We start from the raw sequence: 21,146 nt of genomic DNA, 5'->3' as shown, positions 1-21,146 counted from the left end.
ACTGTGTTAAGTAATGGGGGGGCCTGAAGATACGTTGCTGAGCGGCTGGTGGAGCAGTTTGCGGCATGGCTGGCAGAGTGGAGCAGCTGGCGGAGTGGAGCAGTTTGTGGTGTGGCTGGAGCAGCTCACGGGATGGCTGGCGGAGCAGAGCTGAGCCCCACAGAGAGGCAGGGCAGTCGGCCTTGGACCACATAAGGTGCCCCTTAAAACACCCCCCCCCATTTCCACCCAGGCTGGGGGGGTAAAACTCTGCAGATGAACTTTTGAACTCTGGGGCTGCACTGACCAGGGACAGAGATTTTTGGGTTGTTGGACTTTTGGGACTTTGGGGGACTTTGGGTTGCTGGACTCAAGAACCGCTCTGGGGAAAGGATTTGGCCCAATTTGGTTGGGGGCGGGTCTTTTGCTCACGGTTTGTGTTACAAATCCTGTTTGTGGTGTTTCCCCAACATAATGCCACATAGTTTCTCTCTGTTATTAAAAGTCTTTTGCTACACTCAGACTCTGTGCTTGCGAGAGGGGAAGTATTGCCTCTTAGAGGCACCCAGGGGTTGGTATGTAATTGTCCCAGGTCACAGGTTGGGGGCTCGAGCCGGTTTTGCATTGTGTTATTGAAATGGAACCCCTAGACACTGAACCCGGCCTTTGTTGCTGCCAACTCTGATGGGCAGAAGGGTTACATACATTTACACAACCCCGGTTCCTAACTCCATTACACACACACGGATGCACGCATGCACACACACACACACACACACACACACACACATAAATCCTCTAACGTTACTTCTAAATTGTTCATTTACCTGAGCAACGTACCTTGTCCGCTGGTGACTCCCTCGAGCTACGTTCGCCTCCCCCCTCCACTCACTGACCCACATGGATGGGCCCCTGCCTGGGGGGGACTCAGTGTAATGGGAAGGTGGTGGCTCAGGCTCCATGGCCCGTCCAGCCCACGCTCTCTCTGTGTGAGAGGAAGGGGATGCCTACCCCCCCAACCAAAATCCTCTTCCCCCTCATCTTCCCCCCCCGCAAGCATCTCAGCAAGGACAGGATATGCCGTTACCCGTGGGGGACACCAGCCTGGGGAGAATCTGGAGAGAGGCTGGAAGAGAAGAGAAGAGAAGAGAAGAGAAGAGAAGAGAAGAGAAGAGAAGAGAAGAGAAGAGAAGAGAAGAGAAGAGAAGAGAGCTCTGGGGAGGGGATGGGGCTGAGTAGGATGGAGGGATGTGGGGCAGGGTGGAGGAGGAATCTCCAGACAGACAGATAGAGGGATGGGGGCTGAGGGATGTCACTTATCCAGCAGAGGCAGAAGGAGAGTTAGCGCCATGCTGAGCTGGTCGCTCTAGGCTGGGAGCTGGGTTCTCAGCGCAGCCACGAGCTCCATCTGGGTGCAAGGAGGGGGATGGGCCCCTCCTCTCTGAGGGATGCAGAGGAAGTCACAACCTTAGTTGCAGTCACCGCTCAGCTCAGCGGTTGGACAGGCAGAATCATATCAGGTAAGGAGGGACTGAGGGCAGCTGATCACTTCCTGACACCATCTCCAAGACCTGCACTGGTGGCTGTACTTCAATAAAGTGCTGGTGGGAGGGGCCGGAGTCTGAGCTGGTGTAAAGGAATCTCTTGTTCTGTATTCTGGGCATTGTAAGTTTCAAGCCTTCATATGAGGCAGAAATTTCAATTACCCAAGGTCAAAGGGCTTTGGGGATTGACTTTATCTACCCTTGCATGACCCATAAACACCATGGAGATAATTTTCCAAATTCTGTTGCTCTTCTGCAGCAGAAAGTAGGATAAAAGATAACACCAACCAAATTGGGCTGAAAAGTTTAACTGAAAACAGAGCAGGGGGTTGATTCCCATCTCCAACACACTACAGCCCACTTCCCTCCCAAAGCTTGAAGGAGAACCCATACATCCTGACTCCCAGTCTCCCCTGCTGTATCCACGAAACCCCACACCTGTCCCAGATCCAGGAATAGAACCCAGGAGTCCTGGTTCCCAGACCCCCTGCTGGCTGCCTCAAAAGAACACACGGAAGAAAGAGAGAACTCTTAATCATGAACATTCAGACAAATTAATGGAGTGTCTCAGAGATGGAGGGTGTCAGAGAATTTCACGGTTGTCCTACAGCCCTTGTGGGCACTGCCTGGGAGCGTCTTGCAGACGCTGGAAGACACAAACACAAGGAGCAANGGTGCACCAGCACTGAGGCTCCCCTACTACAAGCTGAAATCACTAAAGAGCTAAAGTTGAGTACTGTGTTAAGTAATGGGGGGGCCTGAAGATATGTTGCTGAGCGGCTGGTGGAGCAGTTTGCGGCATGGCTGGCAGAGTGGAGTGGCTGGTGGAATGGAGCAGTTAGTGGGGTGGCTGGAACTGCTCACGGGATGGCTGGCGGAGCAGAGCTGAGCCCCACGGAGAGGCAGGGAAGTCGGCCTTGGACCACATAAGGTGCCCCTTAAAACACTCCCCCCATTTCCACCCAGGCTGGGGGGGTAAAACTCTGCAGATGAACTTTTGAATTCTGGGGCTGCACTGGCCAGGGACAGAGATTTTTGGGTTGCTGGACTTTGGGGACTTTGGGTGACTTTGGGTTGCTGGACTCAAGAACCGCTCTGGGGAAAGGACATGACCCAATTTGCTTGGGGGCGGGTCTTTTGCTCATGGTTTGTGTTACAAATCCTGTTTGTGGTGTTTCCCCAACGTAATGCCACATTGTTTCTCTCTGTTATTAAAAGTCTTTTGCTACACTCAGACTCCGTGCTTGCAAAAGGGGAAGTATTGCCTCTTAGAGGTGCCCGGAGGGTGATATGTAATTGTCCCAGGTCACTGGTTGGGGGCTCGAGCCGGTTTTGCATTGTGTTATTGAAATGGAACCCCTAGACACTGAACCCGGCTTTTGTTGCTGCCGACTCTGATGGGCAGAAGGGTTATATACATTTACACAACCCCGGTTCCTAACTCCATTACACACACACACACACACACACACACACACACACACACACACACACATCCTCTAACGTTACTTCTAAATTGTTCATTTACCTGAGTGAAGTACCTTGTCTGCCAGTGACTCCCTCGAGCTACATTCGCCTCCCCCCTCCACTCACTGACCCACAGGGATGGGCCCCTGCCTTGGGGGGACTCAGTGTAATGGGCAGGTGGGGTCTCAGGCTCCATGGCTCGTCCAGCCCTCACTCTCTCTGTGTGAGAGGACGGGGATGCCGGCCCCCCCGACCAAAACCCTCTTCCCCCTCATCCCCCCCTCTGCAAGCATCTCAGCAAGGACAGGATATGTCGTTACTTGGGGGGACACCAGCCTGGGGAGAATCTGGAGAGAGGCTGGAAGAGAAGAGAAGAGAGCTCTGGGAAGGGAATAGGGCCGAGTAGGATGGAGGGATGTGGGGCAGGGTGGAGGAGGAGTTTCCAGACAGACACACACACAGAGGGTTGTGGGCCGAGGAATGTCACTTACCCAGCAGAGGCCGAAGGAGAGTTAGCAACATGCTGAGCTGTTCGCTCTAGGCTGGGAGCTGGGTTCTTAGCTCAGCCACCAGCTCCATCTGGGTGCAAGGAGGGGGATGGGCCCCTCCCCTCTGAGGGATGCAGAGGAAGTCACAACCTTAGTTGCAGTCACCGCTCAGCTCAGCGGTTGGACAGGCAGCAGCACTCAGGTAAGGAGGGACTGAGGGCAGCTGATCACTTCCCGACACCTTCTCCAAGACCTGCACTGGCGGCTGTACTTCAATGAAGTGCTGGTGGGAGGGGCCGGAGTCTGAGCTGGTGTAAAGGAATCTCTTGTTCTGTATTCTGGGCATTGTAAGTTTCAAGTCTTCATATGAGGCAGCGATTTCTATTACCCAAAGTCAAAGCGCTTTGGGGATTGCCTTTATCTACCCTTGCATGACCCATAATCACCATGGAGATATTTTCCAAACTTTGTGGCTCTTCTACAGCATAAAGAAGGATAAAAGATAACACCAACCAAATTGGGTTGAAAAGTGTAACTGAAAACAGAGCAGGGGGTTGATTCCCATCTCCAACCCACTACAGCCCACTTCCCTCCCAAAGCTTGGAGTAAAACCCCTACATCCTAACTCCCAGTCTCCCCTGCTCTATCCACTAAACCCCACACCTCCCCCAGAGACTGGAATAGAACCCAGGAGTCCTGGTTCCCAGATCCCCCTGCTGGCTGCCTCAAAAGAACACATGGAAGAAAGAGAGAACTGTCCATCATGAACATTCAGACACATTAATAGAGTGGCTCAGAGATGGAGGGTGTCAGAGAATTTCATGGTTGTCCTACAGCCCTTGTGGGCACCGCCTGGGAGCGTCTTGCAGACGCTGGAAGACACAAACACAAGGAGCAATGCAGGGTCATCAACCCTCCAGGCTCCATTTCACACCAGGTCGTGCCTCGTGAGCTGTGGTACACTCCAATTTCTCACACTCAGCCAGCTTGAGTGACCCCAACCATATTCAGTGTATTCCTTTGGGGGTGCTGTGCTGCAGGGAGCAGGGCAAGGGGCGCTCTCCCCTGGCAGGCCGTGCTGGCTGCCATGCCCTGCGTGGTGCTAGGGGGTGCGGTGCTTCGGGAACAAGAATGAGTGTCTCCTTAGGGTGCATTGTGCTGCTGGATTTGTCATCTCGTGGAAGGTGTGCAGAGAAGCTAATGACAGGCCTGGTCATTAAATACCCACTGGCTCTTCACATGCACAATTCTTGTTCTCTAAATTCCCACCTCCACTTCGACTGGGCACATAAATCTCGCTCTGCTGAGCTCATGGATATTGGTCCTGTGTCTTTGTACAAGAGCTGCAGAGTCCTACACTAGGGGAGGTTGGATGGTTGCTGGGGTCACTGCTCGCTGATGTTGTGCAAAAGCCGCTATGCTTGGGTGCCATCTTTTGGGGTTTCATCCACACCCTCCTGCCCCATAACCTTTGGTCCCTTGAAATGCTTGGATCCTGCAGCTCCCTGTGTGGGTGCTTCCCACCAGCAGACAGGCATGTACTGAGCATCTGCGATCAACAGACCTGGTTTAGCAACACCGACTCCAGCAGCCTGCTTGGTACCTCTCACCATGCTCTGGTCTTCACAAGTCTTGGTTACTGCTAACCATGGGACCCCAATGCTTCCCTGGCCCAAATTTCCCCACAAACCATTTGCCCGGAAATGTCCATCCCTCATCTGGAGAAATAATATTGGTCGCTTGCTCCTTTAAAGAGACAATCCACAGCTGCTCGCCACATTAACTGTAGTTACCAGTGACTTAAATTCACATCCAGCCCTGGGTTGGCTTAGATTAAAATAAAACAAATTTATTAACAGGCTAACAGGTTAACAGGTTAAGCGATGCCAAGTGAAAAGAATCCAAGAGAAAAATGGTTACAAGAAAATCAGTGAAAATGCAGCTGAAAGGCTAAAACTCAACGTAGCAAGGCACGGTCTGTGTTCAAGATGGTTTCACTCTCTAGTAAGCATGGTCCAGCCTGGCCGACCGGCTCTCGGTCATAACCTTCCACCGAAGTATGAGGCGCTGGTTTCCCCTGTCGTCCGAGGCAGAAGATAACTTGGAGGTGCACTGACCCTCTCTCTATTGTCCCTGAGAGCATATCTCTTTAAGTTCATTTATGCTGCTTCAAGAAGCAGGAAGGTCTCTTGGGAGTGCCGCTCCAGCCCCCGCAGATAGCTGAGTCGTTACCTCCTCTCCTTGATGGCTTTGAAGATTTTCAGAAAGCCTTTGAAAAGGTCCCTCACCAAAGGCTATTAAGAAAAATAAGCAGTCATGGGATAAGAGGGAAGGTCCTCTGATGGATTGGTAACTGGTTAAAAGACAGAAAACAAAGGGTAGAAATAAATGATCCATTTTCAGAACTGCGAGAGGTAAATAGTGGGGTGATCCAGGGGTCTGTACTGGGCCCAGTCCTATTCAACATATTCATAAATGATCTGGAAAAAAGAGTAAACAGGGAGGTGGCAAAATTTGCAGATGATACAAAACTACTCAAGATAGTTAAGTCCAAAGCAGACTGCGAAGAGCTACAAAGGGATCTCACAAAACTGGGTGACTGGGCAACCAAATGGCAGATGAAATTCAATGTTGATAAATGCAAGCAATACACATTGGAAAATGTATTCCCAACTATACCTATAAAATGATGGGGTCTGAATTACCTGTTACCACTGAAGAGAGATTTTGGAGCCATTGTGAATACTTCTCTGAAACCTTCCACCCAATGTGCAGCGGCTGTCAAAGAAGCTAACAGAATGCTGGGAGTCATTAGGAAAGGGATAGATAATAAGACATGTAACAAGGGGGAGTGGCCTCCCTCCAGACAGATGGAGGGACAACCACAACTGCCCTGCCAGAAGGACACCCTCTCCCACCCCGCCGGAAGCAGGAGGGAGGGACAGGAACCTGAAGTATAAAAGGCAGGCCCTCCAGCTCAGTTGAGGACAAGCCACCAGAGGAGAAGGACATCTTCCATCCACTGCCGGAGCTCAGACCCGACAGTGCCCGCTACAGCGCCTGAGACCAGAGGGACTGCCAGAGCTGCCAGTTGCCAGAGACACCCAAGGAGTTGCTGGGGCTGCCATTAGCTATTTATCCCAGCGAGATGAACGATGACCCTGGGACCCAGGTACCCCAGCCCCAAACGGGAGTGTAGGTTGTAGCCCAGGGCAGTGGTTCTCAACCAGGGGTATGTGTACTGGGTGCACTCAGAGGTCTTCCAGGGGGTGCATCAGTTCATCTAAATATTTGCTTAGTTTTCCAACAGGCTACATAAAATGCACTAGCAAAGTCAGTTCAAACTAAAACTTTATACCGACAATGACTTGTTCATAGTGCTTTATATACTATACACTGAACTGTAAGTACAATATTTATATTCCAATTGATTTATTTTATATTGTATGGTAAAAATGAGAAAGGAAGTAATTTTTCGGTAATAGTGTGCTGTGACTCTTTTGTATTTTTATATCTGATTTTCTAAGCAAGTAGTTTTTAAGTGAGGTGTAACTTAGGGATGTGCACGACAAACAGACTCCTGAAAGGGGTACATTAGTCTGGAAAGGTTGAGAGCCACTGGCCCAGGGGAGCTGAATATAGTTCGGCTGTGTTGTTGTCTAACAGCCAGGCAGCATGTTGTAGCTGGATTTCTCCGCTGACCCAGTGGCAGACCGCTCCACCACTCTTAGGGCCCTGGGCTAGAGTCTGGTGGGCCTGGGTCCCCCTACCCCTGCCACCCACCCAGGGATGGCAGGCTCCCCACTCTAGGCCAAGAGGCCTGTGTTTGGTGGTGGTTTGCCAGAGCCAGGACCCCCGACTGTTTGCTGCCCAGCCCTGCTTGAGTGCCTGGGCTTTTAGACTTTACTGCTCTGCCCTGACTACAGGGGAGAATCCTGTAACTGTTTGGTGCCCTGCCCTGGCTGGGGGCCTGGGGGCCTAGACTCATTACTGCTCTGTCCTGAATACCGGCCCCAGCCTCCTAACTGCTAGCTGCCCCACCCTGCCTGAGGGACTGGGCGTATAGACCTTGCTGCTCTAACCTGACTGCAGGCTAGAGCCCTCTGTTTGGTGCCCCATCCTATTGGAGGGCCAGGGTCCATAGACTTATTACTGCTCTACCCCGCCACGTGATGGAGACCCCAGTGCTAATTCCCCCTGAACTGTGCCCTTTCAGAGGCCTTGTCTTGAGGGAGCATGGCCTCCCTCCCAGAAGGATGGAGAGACAGCCTCAACCCCCTTACAGACAAAACATCATACTGCCTGTACATAAATTCATGGTATGCCCACTGTGACACTGCACCCCATATTCTTCACAGTGATATTATTGTTAATTGATTATGGCATAATCATCACGCATTTTATGCAACATAGATCATGTGTAATATCATTGAAAGGGTTCTAATTTACTGAATATGATTATCCTATTTGTATGCATGTATCATTTTTGTATCTGAATTTAGGAATGTTGATTATGTATCCGTGTTACAAATGTGTTTACACATGGGCAACGCCCACTAGGCAGAATGCACTCAGTCAAAATGGCTGGCTGGGAGGGCCCATTCAGGTTAATGAGCCATTAGGAGAAAACAATAGGCCTCAGAAGAAACTTATCTCGGGGGCGTTGGGGGGCTTTCTGAGGACCCTACAAACAGCCTCTGACTCATAGCTGATATGACACTACAGGGACTTGTCACCAGGTCACCAGGTGCTGGACTCCATATTGGAATACCAGTGTTTTTCCACTGACTGGTGTGGGAACCAAGCTTTGACACAAAGGGTTCCCGCCATATGCAACAGCTAATTAAGGCAGGGGAGTGACATCATTCTGGTTCTTCACTGACTCTCCACCCAAAGAGACTCCTGAAAACACCTGAGGAACAAAGACTGAACTGGGGGGAAGTGCTGGACCCAGACTAGAGGGATTTTTAGCCTGTGAATGAAACACCTGGGGATTCCAAGCTGTAAGTTAGTGTAGCTTACTTCTTAAGAGCCTGCATCTGCTTGCATCATTTAAGGTGAGAATTTTTTATTCATTCTATTCAATAACACATTTCTATTATGTTCGTATAAGAGCATAAGGACATAAAAACAGCCATACTGGGTCAGACCAAAGGTCCGTCTAACCCAGTATCCTGTCTTCCAACAGTGGCCAATGGCAGGTGCCCTAGAGGGAATGAACAGAACAGGTAATCATCCAATGATCCATTCCCTGTCACTCATTCCCAGATTCTGGCAAACAGAGGCTAGGGACACCATCCCTGCCCATCCTGGGTAACAGCCATTGATGGACCTCTCCTCCATGAATGTATCTAGTTCTTTTTTGATCCCTGTTATAGTCTTGGATTTCACAACATCCTCTGGCAAAGAGTTCCACAGGTTGACTGTGTGTTGTGTGAAGAAATACTTCCTTATGTTTGTTTTAAACCTGCTCCCTATGAATTTCATTTGGCTATGTGAAGGAGTAAATATCACTCCCATATTTATTTTCTACAAACCAGCCATGATTTCATTATATTAAGTTTAGTTTGCGTGTTTTTTTTTATTTGCTAGTTAATCTGCTTTGATCTGATTGCTATCCCTTATAATCACTTCAAATCTAATTTTTTTGTAGTTAATCAACTTGTTTTTGCTTTTTCTAAAACCAGAGTGTGTGATAATCAGAACTCGGGGCAGAAAGCTGTTTTATATTTCCTCTCCACATTGAAGAAGGGGGCGAATTTCATTAGCTTACACGTACAGTTCCCTGTGCAGCACCAGATGGTATAATGTTGGGTTCACACTCCAGAGGGGTGCATGCCTTAGGAACTGAGAGGTGCCCTAGCTAGACCTTCCCATGCAGTGGCTGGTTAAAGAACCTGTCTGCATGTAACTGCAGCTGGGTGTGTCCCTACCTGTATGTGTGCTGGTAAAAGTGCAGGCTGGAGCCTGGGAGAGGGCTCGGCAGGCTGGTCACAGCAGTACAGTGTAAAGGCAGCCCAGGTTGGTGGGTCAGAGGGGCTCAGTGGTATCCCAGTTCCAGGTGGCACCCCGGGGTGGGGAACCCTTCACACCCACATCTTGAGTACTGCATGCAGATCTGGTTACCCCATCTCAAAAAAGATATATTGGAATTGGAAAATATACAGAAAAGGGCAACGAAAATAATGAAGGGTATGGAACAGGAGATATTAATAAGACTGGGACTTTTCAGCTTGGAAAAGAGCTGACAAAGGGGGGATATCACAGAGGTCTATAAAATCATGATTGGTGTGGAGAAAGTACATAAGGAAGTGTTATTTACTCCTCTTAACACAGGAACTAGGGGTCACCAAATGAAATGGGCAGCAGGTTTAAAACAAACAAAAGGAAGTATTTCTTCACACAATGCACAGTGAACCTGTGGAACTCTTTGCCAAATGATGTTGTGAAGGCCAAGACTATAACAGGGTTCAACAAAGAACTAGATAAATTCAGGGAGGATGGGGCCATCAACAGCTATTAGCCAGGATGGGCAGAGAAGCAAAACCATGCTTTGCCAGAAGCGGGAAATTGATGACAGGGGATGGATCACTTGACGATTACCTGTCCTGTTCATTCCCTCTGCAGCACCTGGCATTGGCCACTGTCAGATGACAGGATACTGGGCTAGATAGGCCATTGGTCTGACCCAGTCTGGCTGTTCTTATGTTCACCGCATATGCACATTGTAATTCTCTTGTCACTTGTCACTCTGCATCAGTTGTATTCAAACCCTGGGGAGACCTGGTTCCCCTTTGTTCAAATACAGACTTTAAAAACAACAGCAGAGGACGGCCATATTTCCACCTATGGCATTCTCACATATGTACCACCATTATATTATTGATCAATGTGATGGGAGTTTCAAATGATACCTCACAAGGCAGGATTGATACACATATCATTGCAGCCATGTGTAGGGTGTGAATGCAGGATTCCCTGGATTCACACCGAGCAAGCAAACTCTGTGCATGAGAGTTGTGCAGCTGTGAAACAGTAGCCATGCCCCGCCCCAGATATGACTGCATTTTTGTTGGTTGCAGGAGACTGCATGGTGTCTAAAATCCTTTCAGATCCTCCATAGTCACCGACTTCCCCTCTTTCCCCTCACCCTCCCCACCTCTTCCCACCCCTTCCCCACCCCCATTTGAACTCCTTCCCCAATGTCCCCACCCTAACTCCGCTGCACCCCTGCCCCTATTCCAACTCCTTCCCCAAATATCCACCCCAGCCCCACCTCCTCCACTGAGAGTGCCACCTTCCCACTCCTCCCCCTCCCTCCCTGACCTTGCTAATGCTGCCAAACAGCTGTTTGGCGGCGGCTGGGCGGGAAGCGCTGGGAGGTAGGCAGAGGAGCGGGGATGTGGCGTGCTTGGGGGGGAGGAGGGGGCAGGGGATCTTGACTGCCAGTGGGTGCAGAGCATCCACTAATTTTTCCCTGTGGGTTCTCCAGACCTGAAGCTCCCACAGAGTCAGCATCTATGAGATCCAGTATATGTTTCTCAGATCTCACTCTTTGACTTTCCACCAGAACCTTCTAACACCCTCCCCCAGGCTGAAATTCAAAGGGAGAGATCACAGCCCAAATGGGTCACCCTGTGGAAGGAATCCAAGGCACAGAATGAAGGGCCCCCTTCACAAAGCAAGTTACCTGAGTCTAGAAGCAGCAGTGGGAGACGAGGAAGATGAGGCCATTGATGAGTAAGAAGGAGCCACCCACCACCAGCTCCTGGACCCAGAGGAAGCTACGAGCTGCAGAGAGAGGAGAATAATGAGTGGAACCGGCAGGTGAACATCACTGCTAATGGTGACCCACATGATGTCTGTGTGTCTGTGCCTCCAGGACTCACGACAAACTCCCCTGGATCTCAGGAGCCATCAAGGTGAGATGTGAAACCCACCCCAGCCCTTCTCTCTTAGACCCTGATTCTTCCCATCTGTGTCTGGTCTGTTCCTCTCCTCTCTTCCTGTCCCACTCTGACCAACCCTGACCTTGCTTGGCCATCAGGGTCACTGGGTGCTGGTTGCTCGCTTGAGAACTGTGTCTGAGGTTCAAGGGTGAATTTATGTGGGAAGTTATTAAAAGTCATAGCCTGCCTCACCTGATACTGTGACATTCATGGCCAAGCTCCTTGGGGACAGGATCCACCTCCCACTCACATTCTCCTCATACTCACAGGTGAATTCTCCGGTGTTGTGGGAGCCAGACCACAGGATGCTGAGCACAGAGATGTTCATAGAGCATGTCCTGGACTCTGTGGTGTTTACCTCAGACACAAGGTCCTCGGGGAAGGTCTTGGCTCCGTCATTGTATCCCTGGGAGCCATGCAGGTGATGAGCATGGGGAGCCCTTCATTCACTGCTCCAGACAGAGGATACACACTCAGCACTGGCTGGGGAAGGGTGTCTGAGGGGAGGAGCAAAGGGAAGGGTTCAGCAGGGATAGGGCAGTGGGAGAAATGGAGATAATGCCCAGAGTTCAGTTTACCCAGAGCTGACCTGTGCTCTCTCTCCAGAGCCTCTTGCTTTACCTCAGGATACTGAGAGGCCCCACAAAATTTGTGTGAGAGCCGGGTTAGGGGTTTGGGATGGCTGCCTTCAGATACAATGTGGGGCTGAGATGTGGAGATCATAAAGTGGCCAGGGTCACCAGGAGGTGATTCATTTTCTGTCACCCTTCCACTACTAATGCCCTAGCCCCCTATATTTATGGAGCCCTCTCTAGATAGGGAGGGCCCAGGGTGTCTGGCAATCCCACCCCATCTGGCCAGACTTTCTGAGATTTGGCTGGCCTTGCTGGGATTCTACCATCCCACAAGGTAGAGGTGCAAGGCAGCCATGTTGGATGCTAAGGTCTGTTTCTGTTGGGCAGCCATGTTCTTGGCCATGTTGAGCAGCCATATGTTGTGCTGCTCTCTGAGGAGCAGACATATTTGAAATCAGGCAGACATATTGGGTAGAGATATCCTTGGCTGTCTTGAGCAGCCATGATATGTAACTGTGTTGACATCAGTATAGTGGCTATGTTGCCAATTGTGTGGCAAATTAGAATATTGAGGAAGCCATTTTCTCAGCTGGGCAGCCATTTTGGGCCTGAATATTGTGATGTGAGGCTCATTGAGAACATGAACATGTCTGTAACAGCCTGCTGCTCATTCCAAAAAGGGGAAGGATGATCCAGTGGTTAGGGGGCTGGCCTGGGGCTTTGGCTATCGGGGTTGAATTCTCTGTTGTACCACAGGCCCCTTGTGGGACTTACCCTCTCTTTGCATCCATTCCCCATCTCTACAATGGGCATGGAGAGGCTATATCCATTAACAAACTGTAAGCAGCTCAGATACTTGGGCCATCAAAGTATCATAGATAGAAAGGGCATGGGGAGAGAAAGGAGATTTCCAACTCCACTTTATTTTCTATCTCCATGTGACATCTCTCACCTCATCTGACCTTCCTTTCCCAGGAGAGATCCTGGAGATGGTACTCCTCCGATGGGAGCAACACAGTCAGCTGAATTAAGAAATTAGGGAAGTCTCACCTGTCCTGGTGATGTTCACCACCCAGCTCCTGCGGGACAGGATCCACCTCCTGCTCATATTCTCCTCGTACCCGCAGGTGAATTCCCCGATGTTGTTTGGACCGGCCCAGGGAATGCTGAGGACAGAGATGTTCAGAGAGCCGGTGCCGGGCTCCGTGGTGCTAATCTCAGACCCTGCATCCCCGGGGATGATCTTGGCCTCATCCTTGTAGAAATGAAACCTCTGCTCACCAGAGTTCCTGGGGGCCGCACAGGTGATGAGCAGGGGAAGCCCTTCACTCACTACTGCGGATGGGGAATCCACACTCAACACCGGCTGGGGAAGGGGATCTGCTGGGATAAAAGAAGCAGAGGGTTCAGCAGGAACATGGAGGGAGAGAAAGTAGAGATGGTGCCCAGAATTCAATTTATTCATGGATAACCTGTGTTCTCTGTCCAGAGCCACTTGCTTCTCCTCAGGATGCTGAGAGGCCCCACAAAATTTGTGTGAGAGCCGGGTTAGGGGTTTGGGATGGCTGCCTTCAGATACAATGTGGGGTTGAGATGTGGAGATCATAAAGTGGCCAGGGTCACCAGGAGGTGATTCATTTTCTGTCACCCTTCCATTACTAATGCCCTAGCCCCCTATATTTATGGAGCCCTCTCTAGATAGTGAGGGCCCAGGGTGTCTGGCAATCCCACCCCATCTGGCCAGACTTTCTGAGATTTGGCTGGCCTTGCTGGGATTCTACCATCCCACAAGGTAGAGGTGCAAGGCAGCCATGCTGGATGCCAAGGTCTGTTTCTGTTGGGCAGCCATGTTCTTGGCCACGTTGAGCAGCCATATGTTGTGCTGCTCTCTGAGGAGCAGACATATTTGAAATCAGGCGGACATATTGGGTAGACATGTCCTTGGCTGTCTTGAGCAGCCATCTTATGTGATTGTGTTGACATCAGTATAGTGGCCATGTTGCCGACTGAGTGGGAATTTAGAATATTGAGGAAGCCATTTTCTCAGCTAGGCAGCCATTTTGGGCCTGAATATTGTGATGTGAGGCTCATTGAGAACATGAACATGTCTGTAACAGCCTGCTTCTCGTTCCAAAAAGGGGAAGGATGATCCAGTGGTTAGGGGGCTGGCCTGGGGAATTGGCTATTGGGGTTGAATTTCCTGTTGTACCACAGGCCCCTTGTGGGACTTACCCTCTCTTTTCCACTATTCCCCATATCTACAATGAGCATGGATGAGCTATATCTATTAACAAATTGTAAGCAGCTCAGATACTTGGACCATCAAAGAGCCAGGTTAGGGGTTGGGGATGACTGCCTTCAGATACCATGTGGGGCTGGAATGTGGGGATCATAAGTCAGCCATGGTCACCAGGATGTGACTCTTCTTCTGTCACCTCTATGTTACTAATGCCCCAGCTCTTGATGTTGGTAGATAGGGAAGGCCCAGAGCATCTGGCAATCTCAGTCACTCTGGCCAGACTGGCTGAGAGCTGGAAGGCCCCGGTGGGATTCTACTGTCTGAGAGGGTAGAGGCACAAGGTGGCCAGGTTGGATATCCACATCTGTGTCCATTGAGCAGCCATGTTCCTGGCCACGTGGAGTGGCCATGTATTGTGCTGCTCTCTGAAGGGCGGCTATATTTGGAAATCAGGTAGACATATTGGGTAGACATGTCCTTGGCTGTGCTGGGCAGCCATGTTATGTGGTTGTGTTGATGTTGGTATAGCGGACATGTTGTCAGTTGTGTGGGAATTTAGGAGAGTGAGGAGGTCATTTTCTCAGCTGGGCAGCCCTGTTGGGCCTAAATATTGTGGCATGAGGCTCATCAGGAACATGAAAGAGCAAAGATGGGGCAGAAGAGGAGGGGAATAAAAGGAGCAGGTGCAAATTCAAAGACTAGACTCCAGCATACAAAGAGGGAGAGAGGATGATAATCAGAAGTGGAATCAGAAGAAGCAGGAGTGGAGGCCAGAGGGACGTTAGTGCTCGTTCTGCTCTACTTCTCTGGCATCTGCAATGCAGGAGGCCAGAATAGATGGACACAGTGGTCCTTTCTGGCCTGGCAGCCTATGAAGTATGATCTATGATCCATTGACAGGCCTTGATTATCCAGGCCTGGGGCTCTGGTTTCTTTGCTTCAGCTGTTAGCCCAGCTGGCCCCTCCTGGTTGAGATGGGGACTGCATCAGAGACCTGCTCCCTTCCTTGGCTGCGGGGTCTGTGCCTAAGAGGAATGAGTTGGTGGAAAGAAGAAGGCTGGGAGCTGGTCTGGAGAGCAGAGGAAGGGGAAGATGATTGTTCTGTGTAGAGGAGTGTCTCATAGACTCATAGACTTTAAGGTCAGATGGGACCATTATGATCATCTAGTCCGACCCCCTGCACAACACAGGCCACAGAATCTCTCCCACCCACTCCAGTAACAAACCCCTAACCAATGTCTGAGCCAATGAAGTCCTCAAATCATGGTTTAAAGACTTCAAGATGCAGAGAATCCTCCAGCAAGTGACCCATGCCCCACACTGCAGAGGAACACAAAAAAACAAACAAACAGGATCTCTGACAATCTGCCCTGGGGGAAAATTCCTTCCCAACCGCAAATATGGTGATCAGCTAAACCCTGAGCATGTGGGCAAGACTCACAAGCCAGCACCCAGGAAAGAATTATCTGTAGTAACTCAGATCCCACCCCATGTAACATCCCATCACAGGCCATTGGGCATATTTACCGCTAATAGTCACGGATCAATTAATTGCCAAAATTAGGCTATCCCATCATACCATCCCCTCCATAAAAATGTATCAAGCTTAGTCTTGAAGCCAGATATGTTTTTTGCCTCCACTACTCCCTTTGGAAGGCTGTTCCAGAACTTCACTCCTCTGATGGTTAGAAACATTCATCTAATTTCAAGTCTAAACTTCCTGATGGCCAGTGTCTAGGGCAGAGGGCTTAGTGCAGAGGAGAGAGGAGAAAGTCCCAGGCTATGCTAATGGGTCTCTGGACAGTCAGGCTGTGGGCACTGCTGGGGAGAGGCAGGGGGCACTGGGAGCACTGGGATCATGGTCTGGGGCTGCAGCAGCGCAATCCTCAGGGGTAACTAGGAAGGGATGGAGAAGACGACCCTCATGTCTCACCCCCCCAGGTGAAAATAGGATCTCACCCATCACAGGCACTGGGACAGGAGGGCTCCTTTTGGATGGGATCTGTCGCCCAAGCACCGTTATCCAGTACACACAGCTGTATGCTTCATTGTCTGCTGCGTAAGTCGTGGTGATCAGCCAGTTGACCTGGCTGGAGTCTCCTTTGGAGATCCGCTCCCGTCTTTGATTGAAGAACCTGTATCTCTTCACTTTTCTCCAATGGGAGCTGAGCACCTCAGCATTACCGACTCCCCTGGGATATAGATGGGGTGCAGGGGGTGGAGAGAGAGTGTGGGGGGAGGTGGAGGGTCTGGAATAAAGGTAGAAGGGGGCCCCAGAAATGAAGAGAGGAGCTAGATGAGCAAAGTCAGTGACCCCCACACACACCCCACCCCACTCTCTCTGGCCAGTGCTGCCTCTCCCAAGCTGTTAGAGACAGGCTGGCTCTTCCCAGATGGGATCTCCTGGCCAGATGGGCATACCCAGAACAGACAGGTGTGTAACCCAGAGACTCCCAGCCCTGTGACATTCAGTGTATAAGGAAGCTGCTCCCGGATCAGCCCTCAGCTGAGATGCTCCATCCTCCCACCATGTCAAATTGGATCCTGCAGCTTTGTGACCCCAGGGGCAGCCAAGCACGTCAGGGGAACAGGCTCTCCAGAAGGAGAAAGATGGGGCCGCAGGGGTGGGGTTGGAAAACAGGGGTCAATGTTAGATACAGAAGAAGGGTCACACCTGGATGGGATCTGTGGAAGGACCTGGGAGGTGAGGGGCAGATATAAGGCAAAATTCATTTCAGGAATTAGAGAGGGTTGGAAACTTCTCCATGTGAAACTCCCTGCACCCCTGCACCTCACTGAACCCTGACCCTGCACTGTGCCCATGTATTTCCCAACTGGAGGCAGGGCCTCTCTGGGATCCACTGGCTGGACTGGGTTGCCCAGTGCACAGCAGGGGTAAGGGGTGGTCTCTGCCTGAGCTGTGAGTGTCACCCAGTCACTCCACTGGGACCAGGGACCTCTTTGGAGACCAAATCCCTGCCATGATAGACTAATTTGTGTCCTAGGGTGCTTTCTCCCCAGGGGCCAAGCACGTCAGGGTAGCACCTTCCCTTCCCATACACATGGGGAGTGAAGGATCCTGACATATTGGTGCCGGCATGGGGTCAGATAACATGACAGCAACCAATCCCTCTAATGACAGAAATCATGACTGAGGAAGCCAGGCAGCTGAAGGGCTGTAGATTTACAGAGGGTGGCCCTGACAGTGCCCACCTGGGACCCCGGTGCTTTGAGCTTGCCCACAGCAGTGACCTGTCAGTGCCCAATCTTTGCTGATCAGTAGGGACCTCCTGAGGCCACCACAAAGTGTCTGAGATGCTGGGAAGGGCCCTGACAAGAGACAGGGGGTGAAGCTGTGGTTTTGGGGTGGGCTTCAGCTTCTCAGGGACTCTCCAATCAAACAGGAGGAAAAACAGGGGCTCACCTGTCACTGTTATGGAGATGGAGCTGCTGTTCCTAGATGAGATCTCTTGATTGGATTCCAATCTCCTGTATGCACAGGTGTATGATCCTTAATTTCCCTTCTCAGCTGTGAACTCCAGCAGGGCTCCAGCATTAGGGTTGAGGACTACACTGGGGTCCTGCTGCCCTTTCTGATAGAAGAATCTGTATCCTGAAACCTCCTCACGCCCAGGAGCCGAGCAGGTGAGATTAACCCACTACCCTGGGAGATAAACTGTGTACCAGTACTCCCACAAGAGTGTGGGGGCCGGCGAGAGATCTAGAACAGAGGCAGAGGGTCACTGTTGAGGGAGAGGCCATGATGGAATGAGGAGAAGGGAGCAGATAGGAGTCCTGGACAGACATGATCATAAACCAGCCTCATCTCACTGCCTGGCACCCACCCCCTCGCTAGGAAATACACCATGCCAAATAAACCACAGCCCGTTTCTCTCTCTTTCTCTCTCTCTCTCTCTCTCTCTCACACCCGGGGAGATTTTCATAGATCCCAAGGCCAGAATGGACCATTGTGATCATAGAGTCTGACCTCCTGTGTCACCCACAGAGCCAGCTCCAGGCACCAGCTTAATAAGCAGGTGCTTGGGGCAGCCAACGGAGAGGGGCAGCACGTGCGACAATTCGGCGGCGGCAGGTCCCTCACTTCCTCTGGGAGCGAAGGACCTGCTGGCGAATTGCTGCCACCGATCGCGTTTTTATTTTCTTCCCCCGAATTGCCGCCGCCGATCGCGATTGCGGCTTTTTTTTTTGCTTGGGGCGGCAAAAATGCTGGAGCCGGCCCTGGTCACCCAGGCCCTAGGATTTCCCTGAATTGATTCTTCTGTGACCTAGAGCAGATCTCTGAGAGAAACATTCAGCCTCGATTCAGAAATTGTCAGCACTGGAGAATCCCCCACGACCCCTGGGGAATTCTCCCAGTGGTTAATTCCCCTCACTGTTAAAATCTGCACCTTATTGCCAGTCTGCATTTGTCTAGCTCCAGCTCCCAGGCACTGGGTCGTGTTTGATCTCTGTCTGTTCTGTTGAAGAGCTGTCGATTGTCCAATTTCTGTTCCCATTAGAGTGACCAGATGACAAAACTGAAATACTGGGAGGCGGGAGGGGCCCAGCGGAGGGGAAAAAAAAGCCGCCGGAGCGCCCCCCCGCACCAGCTCATCTCGTCTCCACCTCTCCCTGTAGAGGAAGGTGCCCAGCTGGTGCAATCCCGCAGGTGGTCCCGGAGTGGGGGCTGCAGGCCCCAGCCCCCCCGTTCTGCTCGGGTCCTGCAGGGGAACAAACGGGGCTGCCGCTGCCTCCACGTGGCGGGAGGTGAAGCCCTGTTGGAGTCCCCATGCGGGCAGCTGCTGCCCTCCCACCCCCACCCATGGGCGCGTACAGGGAGCCAGTTCCCCAGGCCGGACCCAGGCTGCCCTTGCAGGGACGGACCAAGCCGGACTCAATCACCCTGCGCTCCCCTGCGTCCCCCAGGCCTCCCTCAAGCACCTGCGCCGCCATACAGCTGATCTACGCAAGCCTGGGAGGGAGGAGGAATGGCGTGCTTGGGGAAGAGGCGGGGATTTGGGGAGTGATCCAATGGGACAGTGAGGGGGCGGGGCTGGGGGCGGGATCAGGGCGGGGATTTGGGGAGGGATCCAATGGGGGAAGGAGGGGGCAGAGTCGGGGTGGGGGAGGCGCGAGCCCCTCCGGGCTCCGCCTGTGTGCGGGAGTGGAGGGCAAAATTGCTTGTTTGTCCAGTGTCCTGACCGAACATCGGTCAACAAACGCAGGACAAACAAGCAAATATCAGGACAGTCCCGATAAAATCGGGACGTCTGGTCACCCTAGTTCCCATGTAGGAACTGCTAGACTGTGATCAACTCCCCCTTAACCTTCTCTTTGTTACACTAAACACCTCCAGCTCCTGCAGTCTCTCACTATAAGATGGACCTACTCTTTGTGTGGCTGAGCAAATTCCAGCTCCCCCCATCTGTGAAACTTAACATCGCCTATCCCACAGCCTGCTCCCCACTGATAATATACCCCACTGACACCCAATCTGCTGCTTTCCCCTCCCTTGGACAGAGGAGATGGCAGGGTGGGTGGGGCCCAGACTGTGCTGAGGAACAATTCAGGGATAGGGACAGGAGCCCAGGAGAGAATCTGCTTTTCTCATCAGGGATTAGGGCAGGGGTGGGCAAATTTTTTGGTCCGAGGGTCACATTGGGGTTGCAAAACAGTATGGAGGGTTGGGTAGGGAAGGCTATGCCTACCCAAACAGCCTGGCCTCCGCCCCCTATCCGACCCCCCCCCCACTTCCTGCCCGCATGGCAGCATGGCTGCGGGGGTGGGGGGACAGTGGAGGAGGGGCTGGGGCTAGCCTCCCTGGATTGGAGCTCAAGGGCTGGGCAGGACAGTCTCGCAGGCCGGATGTGGCCCGCGGGCCATAATTTGCCCACCTCTGGATTAGGGGCATCAGAAACGGAGCTGGGGGAAGAAGGGTCCTTCATCCACCTGATGCACTCCAAAATCCCCACACTCTCCATCCAGGGGGAAGTGGGTGCAAAAATGGGGGAGGATTGTTGATGCAAATGGTTCAACCCCAAGACCCCCTTTTCCATCAGGGTATTCACCGAATGTTCTCTGTCCAGGGGCAGTGATAGAAGAGGGGGGAGAATCCATTAGCTGACCATCAGACCTGCCTAGCTGTAGCTAGAAGGCATTGAAGAGAAATGAGGAAGTTCAGGTGGATGTGGGGAAGGGAGGGGGGAGTTTTTCCACCCACCGTGTTTCCTCTGGGGTCTCTGCAGAACCTGCTTTTAATGTCCCTCTCAGCGGTGTTGGGTTGTATCCCCTGGTCCTTAGTCCTCTGTGGGAGCCCAGAGCTGGGGCAGAGAGACCTCCCTCCTCCACACACAGCCCCACTCCCTGAGATGCCCCCCAACCCTCTGCGAGCATCTCATCAAGGACAGGAGACATCGTTACCTGCGGGGGACACAGGGCCGGGGAGCATCTGGAGAGAGGCTGGAAGAGAAGAGAAGAGAGGGGCTGAGAGTTATGGGGAGGGGGATTCAGAGGGATGGAGGGATGTGGGGCAGGGATGGAGGGAGTCTACAGACAGACAGACACACAGAGGGATGGGGGCCGAGGAAGGTCACTTACCCAGCAGAGGCGGAAGGTGAGTTAGCGCCATGCTGAGCTGGTCACTCTGGGGTGGCAGCTGGGTTCTCAGCTCAGCCACCGGACCAGCCTGGGTGCAAGGAGGCGGACAGGCCCCTCCCCTTTGATGGAGCCAGAGGAAGCCACAGCCTCATTTGCAGTCACTGCTTAGTTGGGCGGCTGGACAGGCAGCAGCATCTCAGGTAAGGAGGGGCTGAGAGCAGCTGACCACTTCCCGCCACCTTCTCCAATGTTTGCTCTGGCTTTTGTACTTCAATGCAGTGCTGGTGGGAGAGGCCAGAGTAGCAGCC

The 21,146-nt window shown here is 51.9% G+C and overlaps 1 protein-coding gene across 1 annotated transcript; it reads right to left on the bottom strand.

Moving 5' to 3' along the window:
- Window positions 1–11,174: 11,174 nt before the first annotated feature.
- LOC117885529 lies at window positions 11,175–17,327 on the bottom strand. The gene is made up of 6 exons (XM_034786802.1): window positions 17,302–17,327; window positions 16,201–16,433; window positions 13,053–13,382; window positions 12,777–12,802; window positions 11,620–11,833; window positions 11,175–11,269 (listed from the first exon to the last, which is right to left on the bottom strand). The coding sequence occupies exons 1-6, from the start codon at window positions 17,325–17,327 to the stop codon at window positions 11,175–11,177; spliced, it is 924 nt and encodes a 307-aa protein (XP_034642693.1).
- Window positions 17,328–21,146: the final 3,819 nt, after the last annotated feature.

Source organism: Trachemys scripta, chromosome 12 (assembly GCF_013100865.1).
Source record: "Trachemys scripta elegans isolate TJP31775 chromosome 12, CAS_Tse_1.0, whole genome shotgun sequence".
Classification (NCBI taxonomy): Eukaryota; Metazoa; Chordata; order Testudines; family Emydidae; genus Trachemys; species Trachemys scripta.
Note: the sequence above shows the minus strand (reverse complement) of the source record. Positions and strands in the feature narration are given on the sequence as shown.

Bases quoted from the DNA above. Each gene is read 5' to 3' on its own strand.
- LOC117885529 (XM_034786802.1), bottom strand. From the start codon at position 17,327: ATGTCAGGATCCTTCACTCCCCATGT. The intron at 12,803-13,052 runs GTGAGACTTCCC...TGCCCATTGTAG, and splicing joins GGTGAACATCACCAGGACAG to AGATGGGGAATGGATGCAAA. The intron at 11,834-12,776 runs GTAAGTCCCACA...CATGGCTCCCAG, and splicing joins GGAATGGATGCAAAGAGAGG to GGATACAATGACGGAGCCAA.